Source organism: Alligator sinensis, unplaced genomic scaffold (assembly GCF_000455745.1).
Source record: "Alligator sinensis unplaced genomic scaffold, ASM45574v1 scaffold520_1, whole genome shotgun sequence".
Taxonomy (NCBI): Eukaryota; Metazoa; Chordata; order Crocodylia; family Alligatoridae; genus Alligator; species Alligator sinensis.
In genome coordinates this window covers 258459-272137 of record NW_005842064.1, presented here as the reverse complement: position 1 = coordinate 272137, position 13679 = coordinate 258459, and the positions used below count along the sequence as shown (strand labels likewise).

At 48.5% G+C, this 13679-nt stretch overlaps 1 protein-coding gene across 1 annotated transcript; it reads left to right on the top strand.

Moving 5' to 3' along the window:
* The first annotated feature begins 6029 nt into the window (after positions 1–6029).
* On the top strand, positions 6030–11603 carry PRR15L (proline rich 15 like). Its single transcript, XM_014519782.2, has 2 exons — positions 6030–6154; positions 10875–11603. The coding sequence occupies exons 1-2, from the start codon at positions 6030–6032 to the stop codon at positions 11224–11226; spliced, it is 477 nt and encodes a 158-aa protein (XP_014375268.2). The 3' UTR covers positions 11227–11603.
* The last annotated feature ends 2076 nt before the right edge of the window (positions 11604–13679 follow it).

The following is a 13679-nucleotide window of genomic DNA, read 5'->3' as shown; positions in this document are numbered from 1 at the left end:
CAATGTGAAGAAGAGCTCTACCAGCCATCAGCCTAAAACTGCTGAGGAAGAGAGCATTTCCAAGAAGCGTTATGTGCAGTATGTGTCACAATACAATCACAAAGGCAGATATAAAGTCATTTTCCTGGGAATGGCCTACCACCCCACCAGGTTTGGAAGAGCTACAAGTCTAAGGGCATTTACCTCCATAATTCCATGCATCCAAGCTACACACTTTAAAGTTGTCTTTCTTATGCCATCAGCCCGACTTGTGATCTCCAACCCTCCCTGAGCTACTTCTCTGGTCTCTCCTCTCTTCCTTCCATCTCCCACCACTGCCCCCTGCACACCCAACTATCTGCTCAAAGTAATGGCACCATGGGGTTTAAATTATCATAGGCACTAGTTGGCAAGCCTGTTTATTTTACAGGCTGACACAGGAAACAAAAGTAAAGGTACATTGGCTCACAGTATCCTAGTGCAGGGGTTGTCAACTGGGGGTACGCATACCCCTAGGGATACTTGGAAAGGTGTTGGGGGGTACACACAGGTGGGCGAAGGCAGAGTGCCACCATCCACCATCCCACGCTGCCACCTCCCAGGAACAGGGCTGGCGGGGAGGGGGAGGTGGGGGGCATGAGCAGCGTCTTCCCTTTGTGGGCCACACAGGCACCACCTGGCCAGCCGGACTTGGGGTGCGGGAGGTGCCCTTCACATGGCGGTGGCTGCCACCATCCACCATCCCACACTGCCACGTGTAAGTCCCTCCCCTGCTCCATGTCTGGCCACCACCACCAGAAGCTGAAATAGCTGAAAGCAGACTATAGCAATGCTCCCAAATGCACAGACTGTCTAAGATATTACAAAGCAGTATTCTTCTGAACACCTAGTAGGGAATTTTATGCAGTTTTGCAGTGCACTGTATGCTGTTCTGTAGGCATCACAGAGATGGGGCCCTGTGGTGGCATGTACACCGCAAGGCAAAGCCACTATCTCAGGCCTGCTGATATAGCTTCTACTGCTGCACCAGCGTGAAGGACACCATCTTGGTCACCTGCAGAACTGCTTGCCTTCTCTGGTTGTTCACTGCCTTTTTAAACAAAACCCTTCTATATGTCTTATGGACTTGCTTGAGGGTAACATCCTCCAGTGTAAAGGCAACCTGATGTACAGGCAATTACTAGCCTGCATATTGATGCAGACCCTCTACTCACCCAGTAGCCTCTCATCCACCATAACCAACACAGCCATCCAATCACCCTGCCTACCTACAGGCAACGTTCCCTCTAACCTGTGTGGTGTGTGCACCCGTGCAGGCACACTCAAGCCATGCTGCCAGGTATGCCTGTGTAGCCACACACGCTGCACAGCTTAGAGGGAATGCTGGCTACAGGGAGAAACAATTTGGGAAACATATTATCCTCTTGAAGGGAATCCCAGAGGGAGGAGAAGCTAGAAATGGCATTCCAAAATTTCAGGGAAAGAAAAAACATTGCCATTGATTGCATGGAGACCAGAAACAGGATGATATGGACTGACAGACTGCCTTCACTGCAACAGAGAACCTTGAAGGCAAGGTTCTGCAGGGAGCATTTCCTGGAACGTTCTCAAAAGATCAGAAGGGAGCACATGGCCATAGAGAGGGCCATGACTCAGTCAGGGCAGAGGCAAACCACTATAACGGAGCACCACTAGTTAGAAAGGTCAGGTGGTGCACCCCACCATCCAGTGTCCTGCATGCTGTACAGAACGCACCATGCTGGCACCACTACAATTCCAGCCCTTCCCCTGGTGCTTACCCCCACAGGAGACACAGAAGAATGCATCATCTGAAGGGGTCTAGCCATGCCTTGGTACCCCTGGTCTGAAGTCTGTGACCCACCCTTATCTCCATTTTTATTCATGAGACCAGGTGTCATCTGTGTCTTGCATTGAACTCATTATATTGATTTGGGTAGAACTTGGCTGTCAAGTTTCACTGGGGTACAGCTCATCCCCTAGTGCTCTCCATTCTTAATAAGCAACCAAACCACATTTCCTGTGTTGCAACACATTTCTCCCCCACAGCTACCCCTTGGCTTCCGAGAAGACACACAATGCATCCAGGACCTTGTTGCCTTGACCACTGGGGGAATTTTGCAGAGCCTGGCTATAATGTTCAGAAAGTGTCTCCATGAGATGCAGCAATGGGCCCTCCCCCATTGCAGCCTCTGCCTTTCTCCTGTGATGTCTCTTAGAGATGTTGCACACATCTCACACAAGGTGCATGAGGAGACACCTCTAGCTTTTTTTATAAACTGCTGCCACCCACCTGGCAAATGCACCCACCCCTGACATACTGCAACTAACTGGGGGGGGTTAAACTTGTTTCTCTCTTCCAAGTGTTCTGAAAAATGCTTTATAAGCCAGGAATGCAGAGAATAATAGGTTTTCCAAGTATGACAGGAGGGATTATAAGTACGTTAATGTCTGCAGAGGTCCGGGGAAAACATTCCCTTACTCATTCCAGCAAACAGGCCTGAGTTTCTAAGTGGCTTGGCATTCTGGACCTCCCCATGCTAACTGCTATTAGTATCATTACCTAAGAGCTAATGCCAAGTGGTGAAGAGCTCAGTCCAAAACCAGTCAAGGGATCTGAGATCCAGACATGAGCCTGGCAGGGAGCTGCTCTTTTGGCAGTAACCTAGACAGGCCTCATCACCTCCTGAGCTACTGAAGAGCAGATTTGCTCTAGCTGGTGAGGAGATTTGGCCACGGGTTTGGACCCTCCTTTCCTTGTCTGTGAGAGCCACTTGGAATAGCTAGCTGGATGAAAAGCAGAAGCTGAGTTTTGAGTGGAAGGGAATTAATTCAGATCAGCAAGGCTAAAGGCCAGATTGTGCTCTTACAGTGAGTCAGATACACATGTACTTTAATGCACATTAGTCTACTTTAATGTGCATTAAAGCATCAAAACACATGCTTTTTCACTAATGAACATTAAAATAAGCTAATGAGCATTTTTCTAGAACTTCACAATGGAGGTACTAGATTTAATGTGCATTACCTATGGCACATTAATGAATGTGTAGACAAGCCCACTGACACAGACACTGAAAGAGTAGGTGGGAGGTAACTGCAAGGATACGGAGAGAATTCCAGAAGAGCTTCCATACCAGGAGAAATTAAATAAGCGACTCAGAGAAAAGACACATGGAGATGGGATATGATAGAGGTCTATAGAATCATGAATGATGTGGAGAAAGTACACAGGGATTTACTGCTTATCATCTTTCACAATGTCAGAACTAGGGGGCATACAGTGAAATTATTGGGAAGCAGGTTCAAAACAAACTGGAGGAAGTTCTTTTTCGCACAGGGTGGAATTAATTTGTGAAACGTGTTGCCACAAGATAGTGCAGAAGCTGACAATTTAACCAAATTCAAAAGGGGACTGGGGATGGGTCCATCAGGGAGTATTAGACATGACAGTGAGAGGTGCAATCTACAAATTAGGATTTCCTAAGCATCTGCATGCAGGAAGCTGCAAGGGGAGAGTGGCAGGGGATTGATCAGTCTGGATAGGCCCTGCATAAATGCTTCCTCCCATTTAGCATCCGCTTTCTACCACTGAGGGACAGAAGAATACTGAACTAGATGGACTTATGGACTGCCCTAAGTATGACAGCTCTTATGTTCTTATGCTTTTAGCTTGTGCCCATAGGAAGGCAGGTGTATTTTCTGCATGAAGGGACCAGAAATCCTAGGATATGCAGTTGTGAGCAGCTGAGCAAGCTGGGAAACAGAGCAGCAATGGAGCTCAGATCTGAGCCAGGCACATGTGCATTCAGGGAAAGCTGAAGAGAAAAGGAGCGATAAAGAAAATCCCTGGGAGAGATGCAAAGAAAAGGGAACCGGTCTGGCAACCAGTTGAGCCAGAGTCTAGTTTCGACTAATCCTTTAGAAAGAAAGAAAAGCGAGAATACAATCTCCTGCCAGGCAAACAGTGCTCAGGGTTTTAACCCTTCTCTGCCCTAGTGTCAAGCTGTCTAGCCATGCAGAGAACCCTTGGGGCAATGCCTCAACCCATGGGACTCCGAGAGAGCCCTCCAGGCTAAACTCCCCTGGGATTCCAGCCCTGAAGAGACATCTGGGGTGAAACTCCAGGGAAGTGCCCTTGAAAGTAAGCTCTACTAGCAAGCCAGCCCTGGAAAAGCCCCCTTCTACCTACCTCCCCCTGCCCCCCAACCCCCTCCCACCAGTCCCAGGTGACAAGCAACCTGAGCTACCTTGAGGAAGCAAGTGGCAGCAGCAGCCCTGATCAGGTTTCTTCAGTTATGAATATTCAGAGCTCCCCTGGCCCAGCCTCTGCTACTGTTTACTTAGGCAGGAGTGGCTAGATCTCTGGTTAACCTTGACACAGAGCAAAAGGCAACAACAGGTACACAGCACCTATGCACCTGCCTCCTCATGCACCTGAGCCGTGAGAGCCGCTACCCCTTCCTTCCCCCAGCACAGGAGCTCAGTCACACAGCCTGTCTGTTGCTGCTAGTGGCCCAGAGCCATCACCTCTCATTGCTCCTGCTGGGGCAGCTCCCCAGGCTGACAGCTCCCCAGGGGACCTGAATGCACCCAGACAAGGACTGAAGGGAGGTCTTTGAAGAAGCAGGTATGCTGGGTAGGGGTGTCTGAGGGGAAAGGAAAAGGGAACTCGAGATGTCATGCCCCGGCACCTCCATGAATATTTCATTAATTGGTGCTCCCACGGAAGGGCCAGATCTGGTGTTGAGTGCCTTCAGCTCCACACAGGTTCTTAACACCTCTGCAGACTGGGTATAAAGTTGGCTTCAGGAGGAGGAGGGGAGCTCTTTCTAACCGGTCAGACCAGGCCATGCTGATCTGGGGGGATCTGGACAGCTGGCACAGGGTCAGGAATGAGATGTGGAGCCTTTCATTGCAACAGGGTCCTTTCATACTTAGCTCATGGTGGCAGTGACTGAAAGCCACTACTAGTCATGCACAGGGAATGAGCATGGGGGTCCCAGACCATATCAGCACAGTGGGCATTTCAATGAGACTCTTCATTTCAGTCCCAGCAGAGGCCAATAAATCTATGGGCTGCAGAGTCTCAGATCCTTTTTCAGCCCTAGAGAGGGAGGGAGTGTTGCAGGGGAGGACTTCCTCTGGCACTATCTTGACCAGCTGGCATATGAAGGACTTGGTTTGCAGAACCATCAGCTCAGCCCTTTGCACATGAAACTCCTCCTAGCAAAGGACCAGCCTTCCCCAGGGCCATATATGGCTGATTATTTTAAAAGCCCTCCAGACCTTGACTAAAGCTGCTAAAGACACCTGCTAATGTCTTTTTGCCAATCTGAGGGGCAGAATTCCCCATTGCTGCTTCTGGTCTATTGTGGTTAATGGAGAGTACACAGAGTTTGCTCCATATAAAACAGGGTTTGAGAGTAACCCTTGGCACGTAAGTGGTGAAATGAATGCAGAAAGGGGGTGGGGGGTGGGGAGGAGAAGCTGGATATTGCCAGCCTCTGAAGGGCTACATTGGCTTTGCCCTGTCACATGCAAGCAGTGGTTACAAACAGTACTGGGCTTCCTTCCCCTCTCTTCTGTCAATGACACTCAGCAAAGTGACCCAACAGCTGGATGTGTTACAGGGACTCCAAGCATGAGAATGGCTGCCCTGTGTAGCACAAAGCCCATTTACTGTGCAGGTTTTGGAGCAGCCAGTGGCAGCAGTTCAGGGGGCTGTGAGTTGATGGGGCTGGAGATAGGAGGGAGAGGAAATCCGTGTCACAGGACAGCAGGGGGGCTGTGTGTCACCTGCAGAACAAACACTCCCCTCTCCAGGCATTGAATGTTATATGCTCTGATGTTGAATGTTTAGGTTGGGGTCTTCTGGGGGGATGTTCCACACTGAAAACCACCCCATGGCAAGAGGCACTGAACCCTGCTTAGCCCCTGGCAGGTCCCTGCTATTTAGCCTGAGCCATCAATGTTTAACCCACTGAAATATTTGGCGGACTTGGCCCAAGGTTGCGGCAGTTTCTCACGGGATGAGCCCTCATCCCCCTCCCTCCTCACCACTGCCAGAGACACCTTCTCTGAGGCTGAAATCTCTGCCACCAGCTAGAGGGGCTGCTGATCTCTGGGACCCTACATTGCCTTTCCTCACTGGCAGGTAACAGGGTTGGAGAAGGGAGAATGCGAGGCCCGCAGCTGTGGGCGTGGGGTTGGGGAAGGGGTTGGACCATTTCACGCACTCTGTGCTCCAGGAAGGAGGCAAAGGGACAGCCATGCAGGGAGTCTAGTAACCTCCTTGACTGTCCCAGCTCTTTTCTTCTCTCTCACAGAATGTTTTCTCGGGGGCCTGGGTTTGGCTGGGTCTGTGACCCCAGAAAGATCACACTAAGTTTTAGGGCCAGGAAAGGATTTTAACTGTGATTTGACTCTTGTGCTCATTCTCTATGTGTTTTTACAGTGCAGGCATACAACTACACGCATGCACCTGAACAGACATGTACCCAGGTGTATATGTTCTTGTGTGCACAGCTCCTTGTTTGTACCCAGACCACATCAGCACAATGGGATCTCTGCATATGCATGTGTTTGTGTAGCTCTGAGTGCATGTCTGGAGTTATGCCCGCCTGCATAAGTTCACATGAGCATCTGTGCGTACATGTGCTTGGGTAGACTAGTAGCAGTTTGGTATCTCAGGCCTGAGTATACATTGAGCAGCTCTGGCAAGGGTGTACTTGGAGCAGTTCTGCATAATAGAGTAGGATGGATGCTGGGCATACCCCATGCGGCTCTCCAGATTGGCCCCTGAGAATGTAAATATGGACAAGCCAGAAAGGGGCATAGAAGAAAGTGGCCCTGTGCTGCAGAGGGGACTCTGTTGTTGTCGAGGACTGCACTTGAAACCATCCAAGGGGGCTAACCTGATGCCTCATGCAGAGGACCCTAGTTTGGAGTTATTGATAGCAATCCCTCCCCTTCTAATAGTTGTGCCCCTCCTCCCAAACAATGATGCAACTTCCCAGGCAGCCAGCTCTTCATCCAGGAGTCTCCGAAGTTCCCCAGCAGATCCAGGGAATTTCTACCCTACAAGTCTCACATGCTAGATACCTGTATAACACACTGCCCATCTTGGACTCCGCTTCTAATGGCACAATGCTGGGATTAACCCCTGGGCAGCTGTGAAACTGTCAGGTCAAATTTCTGCTCCAAATTACACAAAGACAATTGCACAAAGGTACCTGGGACGAAAGCAAAGAATCCCTCTGGCTTCACTGCAGTGCAGCTGAGAGCAGAATCTTGGGCACAGCCCCTAACATCAAGCGTCTGTTAGCTGCTGGGTCTCTTGCAGGGTGCTGGAGTACAGGCTCAGTGACCCAAGTACCATATCAAATAATCACAATTTCATATAGTATCTGCAGCAGTGGGATTAATCAGGGAAGATCATGCAGGAGGCCAGCTCCTCTTCCTCCTGCCTCACCCCTATTTCACCAAATGGTCTGCTTTGCTTTACTGCTGGACAGAGACCAGATCCAGGGAAGACCTCCCAGCTGCACCCTCACTAGGTTTTCCTTGTTCCTTCCAGATAAGTACTGAAGGTTGGTGCAACCTGCTGGTGAGTGTTATATATGCTCTTTACTGCCAATTCAGAGAACTAGAATTACTATAGCTGCCAGCTATGAACTTTGGTTCAATATAGAATAACTCAGGTCTAGCTATGGAGGTCCCAGGTGCAGGCCCCTGAGTATCAGCTAGAAAGGTGTTCAACACGCCTGAGAAACGGCTACCTCCTCCTGCAGCATGGTCCTGCCTCGGAGGATCTGCAGGCCGCCCTCCTGCTTCTATATATCAGGCAGTACCGAGTGTCAGGAGATGTATTTCCATGCAGGAGCTGTCATCAGGGACAGCCTCCTCGACCCTGCCACATCCTCAGTCCCTGCTGCCACCCTGACTACAAAGCGACTGCACCGTGCTCTAGAAGCTGCTGGAGGGAGCGATCAAAGGGTGAGATACGCCCTCAGCAAACACCCAGCTGGGCTCATGCTGGAGGCTGTTGCCATCCATGAGGGGTGGGCTGAAAGCCAAAGCTTAAATCTGTACTGATTAGCACTATTAGATCAACAACATTGGCTGAAATGGACCAAGGCACCAGGAGCTTCTGAGTTATGCTCCTGGCTCTGCGGCTGGCTCTCTGTGACCTTGGGTAAAACCACTCCTCTGTGCCTCAGTCTCCCCAGTTGTAAAATGGGCAGAAGCAGGAAGTGGCACATATTGACTCTAGTTCAGCTTCCAAAGCAAACAGTTTTGCCTTCAGACTTCAGCACTGAGCCTGTCACATGGCATGGCTAAATTACCTTGAGCTCAAGGTATGTATAAGGACTACAGGCCAATCCAGCCCAGTATCCTGTTTCTCACAGTGGCAGAAAGCAGATGCTGCAGGAAAGAGTGTACATGCAGGACCTATCCAGACTGATTTGCCACTGCCCTGCTCTACCTATAACTTCTAGCATTCAGAGTCCTAGGAAGTCCTAGTTCTGAAGCTGCAGCTCTATCATGTTTAATAGGTACCAGTGGATCTCTCCTCCCATGAATTTGTCAAATCCCTTTTGAATCTGCTTAAATTATCAGCCTCCATAACAACCTGTGGGAATTCGTTCTACCACAACACACTTCATAGTTAAATATGGCCATTAAACATACTCTCATTATTTCATCCTGTACAGATACAGGATACAAATTGGCCTCTAAGCCACAGAGAACTTACAGTCCAGTGAAGAGAAGATGTAACAAGGGAGAATAACAAAGCATAGGGCTGGGAAGAGAGTAGAGGGAAATCACAGGAAGAACATGCCCTGATAAGGGCAGGATATGGGCAAAGCTAAATGACTGGAGTCAGTTATTTCAATTAATAGCATCTGCATTATAGTAATAGCTAAATGCCACAGCTGGGATCAGTGAGGTTATGCGCACAGACTCAAAGCAAGAGGCTAGTGCTGATCTGAAGAACCTGGCAAGCTCAGCAACCCAGACAAATACTGGGAGGGAAACCAGGAGCATGGCTATGACAGATCATTGGCAGAGCAAAGAAAAAAAGCCCCTTGGCTCTCTCAGATCCTGGGCACAGTGCTCTAGGCACCTGCCAATAAATATTTCTTACCAGCTCAGCATCGTCACCCTGCACTGTGATGACAGGTCATTATGCTACAATACATTGCCATGCTGCACTAAGATGAGGCAACCCAATGACAAACAGGAGAAAGTGACTGTGATGGAGTCAGAGGTTCTTTGCCCTCAGTCTCATGAGAAGCCTTGCAAAGCTGTATCTGGGTTCTGAGATATAATCTGTCCACAGTGCAAAACACTGTAGTAGCTCCTTCAAAGCATTTGAGAACTGGCGAATGGACTCTGCACAAACACAACACAGGGAATAGTGTAGCACTGCAAAAAAGTGCCTACAGGTTATAGTGAATCAAAAGTTGAATAGGAGTCAACAGTATGCTATTGTTGAGAGGAAATAATATTATACTGGGCAACATCAGCAGGAGAGTCACATGCAAGTCATGGGAAGCAATTCATGCACTGTATTAGGCACTGGTGAGGCCTCACCTGCAGTACTGTGTCCAGTTTGGGACACTGCACTTCAACAAAGACGCGGACAAATTAAAAAGGGTCTAAAGCAGAGCAACAAAAATGATAAGAGGGCTAGAAAATAAAATGCGAGGAAAAGCTGGAAGAACTGGGTTTAGAGAAAACAGAGGAGGGATTTGATAACAAGTCTTCAACTAGTAATTGACTGTCCTCTGTGTCTGCAGGGGACAGGACAAGAAGTAATGGACTTAAATTGCAACAAGAGAGATTTAGGTTAGATATGAAGTAGCACATTCTAACTGTGAGGGAGGTTTAGCACTAGCGCAGATTCCCTGGAGAGGCTATTGGAGTCTGTCATTGCAAGCTTTTCAGTGCAGGTTAAACAAACACTTAGCCGGGATGGTTTAGACAGGGCTGGTCCTGCCTTGAAAAGGGGTTGGACTGGATGACCTCCTGAGGGACCTGCCAGCCTTACTTTTCTACAAGTCTATGAAACAGCTGCTCTCTGAAACACACTTACAGCAGCCTTGGGAGATTAAATTCCATCAGTCTCTGGTGGCATTTGGAACAGGTTCAGTCTTTGGGAAGAGAGAGAATGGTGCCTCTAGGTCAATACATAGATCTCTCAGCAGAAAAAGGGTCTGGAGGGACGCTCAGCCAGCCTGGGAAGGGTCATACTGACTTATGGTCATGAGGACTGGGGTGGAAAGTGGAAGCAAATCAAATATCAGGGAACAGTGGGTGTGGTAGCGTAATACAATGGTGCTCAACCTGCAGACGAGGGGCTGCATTTGGCATGTAGGGCTGTGTCATCCAGCCCAGGGAGGTCAACAGGGTCTGAAAATTTGGCAGCGTTGGAGCAGTGGCCCAGAGCACTGCCACTACTTCCCCACCAAAAAACTTCTGGACCTGTGGGGACCCCTGTGGGCTGGATGACATGGCCCTATGTGCTGGATTATGTCAGACCCCACATGCCAACCCTGCGCATGGGATCCGGCCTGCAGACTAACCCCATGCTACTTAACGGGCCCGCAGCACTGGACAGGCTCAGCACCACTGATGTAATATATTAACTGTATATGTGCAAGAAATGCTATTTTCTACAGACTAGTCCCCACAGCGTGTAGGGGATGTACCACTACTCCACTAGCTGGATCCATTCCTCCCTTAGCTCCGATGGGAGGGGAGCAGATGGCCTATGGTTTTGGAACTGAAGGTCCCAATTCCAAGCTTGTGAGTGTAAAATTTGCTAGGGCACAAGCAAACCTTAATGATGAAATTTGCTTTGTCTTTAGAAACAAGTTCCATTTGCTACTGCCAGGAGGAGCAAACATGGCTGAGAATAACTACAGCTGGTGGAAGCTGACCTTCCTGCGGAAAAAGAAATCTGCCCCCAAAGTTCTGTATGAGAGCCCAGACATCTATGCCAACGAGAACCAGCAGGAGGGCACACGGGCAGAGGCAGGTGGTGGCAGCGAAACCAACTGTGAATTCAATGCCCGGCTGGAGAAGATTGTGGATAAGAACACAAAGGGCAAACATGTCAAGGTGTCCCACTCAGGGCGCTTCAAAGAGAAGAAGAAGGTGCGATCCACACTGGCAGAAAACCCCAACCTCTATACTGATGGTGACCGAGAGGAGAAGTGAGGCAAGGGAAGACAGCATGGGGGAAAATCAATGCTGTAAGGCAAGGACCTTTCTAAATCTTAGTCAGCCTAGATGTCAGTTTTGTTCCATCTGCAAATGAAGTAATGAGGGGCATGTGCCCACACTATCAATTTCAGACTTTGGTCCTGAAGTGCACTTGAGGAGGAGAAGACTTTAATTTTTTTTTTATTTAAAACAAACTAATCATATTTAAAATAAATCCCACTGGGTGATTGTCACAACCTGGAGTCACCAGGGTCTCTCTCTGAAACCTGGCAGGTGCAGCTAAGGCTGACAAAACCCAGCAGATCAGAGGCCTCTTGGAAACATCCCCATCCCAACATCAGCCTGCCCAGAGAAGTCAGTTAATGCATAGGTGGAGAGTAGTTTCTCAAATGAGCAGTGTGATTCTCCACTCTGTTCAATGACACCCATGGGAAGAGAACTGAGGGTTGCTGGCAAGCCCTTTTAGGAGGACTTCCCCTTGGGGATTTCCCAGAGAGTTGTCTTGTTTCACTATGACATTTGAAAGGTAAATATAGGGACAGCTGGCAGGTAGGAACAAGATGGGAAGGGAATCTCAGCCAGGATGATAGCATAATAGCATGTAGATTCCCTGGATAGGGAACCAAGAGAAATATTTGACCTCAAGTAGTTGCCAGATAAACTGCACCACTGTGAATGGACTTGAGACTAGAAGTAGAAACACAGACAGCAGCCCTTTTTCATGTGAGCTACAGGAGAGTCATGCTTAGCTCTGTTGTCTTTCAGCTGCTAGAAAGTGACCACCGAGCCCTTCTGACTCCTCTCCCAATTCCATTAACAGAAGAAACAGCTGCCACTGGGGTGGGTTAGGAGACCTCAAACCTGATTTACAGCCCCTGAGAGGCTATTTTCGCTTACTGTTTTTTCTTCATTGTCTGATGGACAAAGCAAAAAACAGCTGGACTCCAATTAAAATGACTCTGAAAAAGAGGAGGCCAGAGTCTCCTGCTTCACATGGGATCCCTGGGAATGAGAACACTTCAGTTCTGTCACCAGCTCTGCTACTGATCCTGCATTCAACTATGGGCAAGTCACTCTCCCTTGCAGTGCTTCAGTTTCCCCCTCTGAGCAAGAAGGGATAGTTTTAGAGTCACCAACCTGGCTGCTAACTTCCAAGTTTTCTTCTGTGGAGGTGAAAAATGCTAGAAACCTTGTTCCCAGCAAGCAAAGTTAAGGTTATTTTTTAACTCCTTTTTCTGCATTTTGCTGCCTCTGCCTGGCTACTGAACACGTAACCTTGCAGTCTGGGTGGACTTTAGCAGAAAAGTTCCTAATAGCTTACCCATCAAGCCATTTCACATACAAAGTGCACATAATTTGTTAAACTTGGTGCGTGGGGAGGAGCTGCTGATGATGTGTAGCTTCCAACAGAGTTGGCAAAAGACACGACATAGAACTCACTCCCTGATCTTCTAGTTGGGCTACTGAAGTGAAGATTCATTGGCCTTGTTCATTTCCAAGAACCATTTCGCTGCTAGTGTCTTAGAGCCCTTGATCTTTGTTCCTTGCTATTTGTTTGTGCTCGCCACCAACATGGAGGGTGGGTTGTTAAAAGGTGAATTTCTTCCTCATGCTGTTGTGGCCAACAGCAGCTCACCAATAGCAGGGCATAGGCCCAGACTGCAGTTCAGTGGGGGATGGGGTAAGTGCTCATACCCTCTGGAGACAAACTGTGTCTGTAGCTGGTAGTTAAGGTTCATTGCCGCAGCTTGGATCGTTCTATTTTTTTTTAAAGACGCGTCTTTTGTAAGTTTGTAAATGTTCTTTGTTAATAAAACAGGACTGGAAACAAAGGGAGTCAGTGTCTGGTCTATGATGACACTCCAGGGCTTGGAACAGAAAGAGGACAGCTCTGCCTGGGAAGACTGAACAACCTAATACCTCCCCTCATTCTTAAACAAGACTTTCCAGCACTGGAAAGGAGGGCAGGCGATCCTGCAGATAAATAAAAGGGAGGGTCCTTTCACCTGCTTGGACAGTAACAAATCTAGCTGTTGAACTTGTGGTGTACTAGATAACTGGAGTGCTATCTTCAGGGGTCTTGGATTACAGAGCCAGCCTAAAACAGGGCACAGGTGGGAATTTTAGTTTAGGAGCTTCACATATAAGCTCATCATTACAGAATGAGGGTGCAATTGTGCAGCTTTCAGATTCCAGTGCCAGCTACTGGAGATACATTTGTGTAGAGAAGGGATGTCAAATTTGCATGAAGCCTTGCAAACTGGATGACTCATGTCTGGGAGCCAGATCCAGCCCATGGGTCATGTTTGACACCCCTGGTGTAGAGGGTCTCCTGATGCCTAGACATACCATGACAAGGTTCCTTGGGTGAATTTGATATCTTTTTTTAGACCAACCCAAATAGTTGGAGAATAGTTATTAAGCAAGCTTTTGGGTTCAAAAACCCT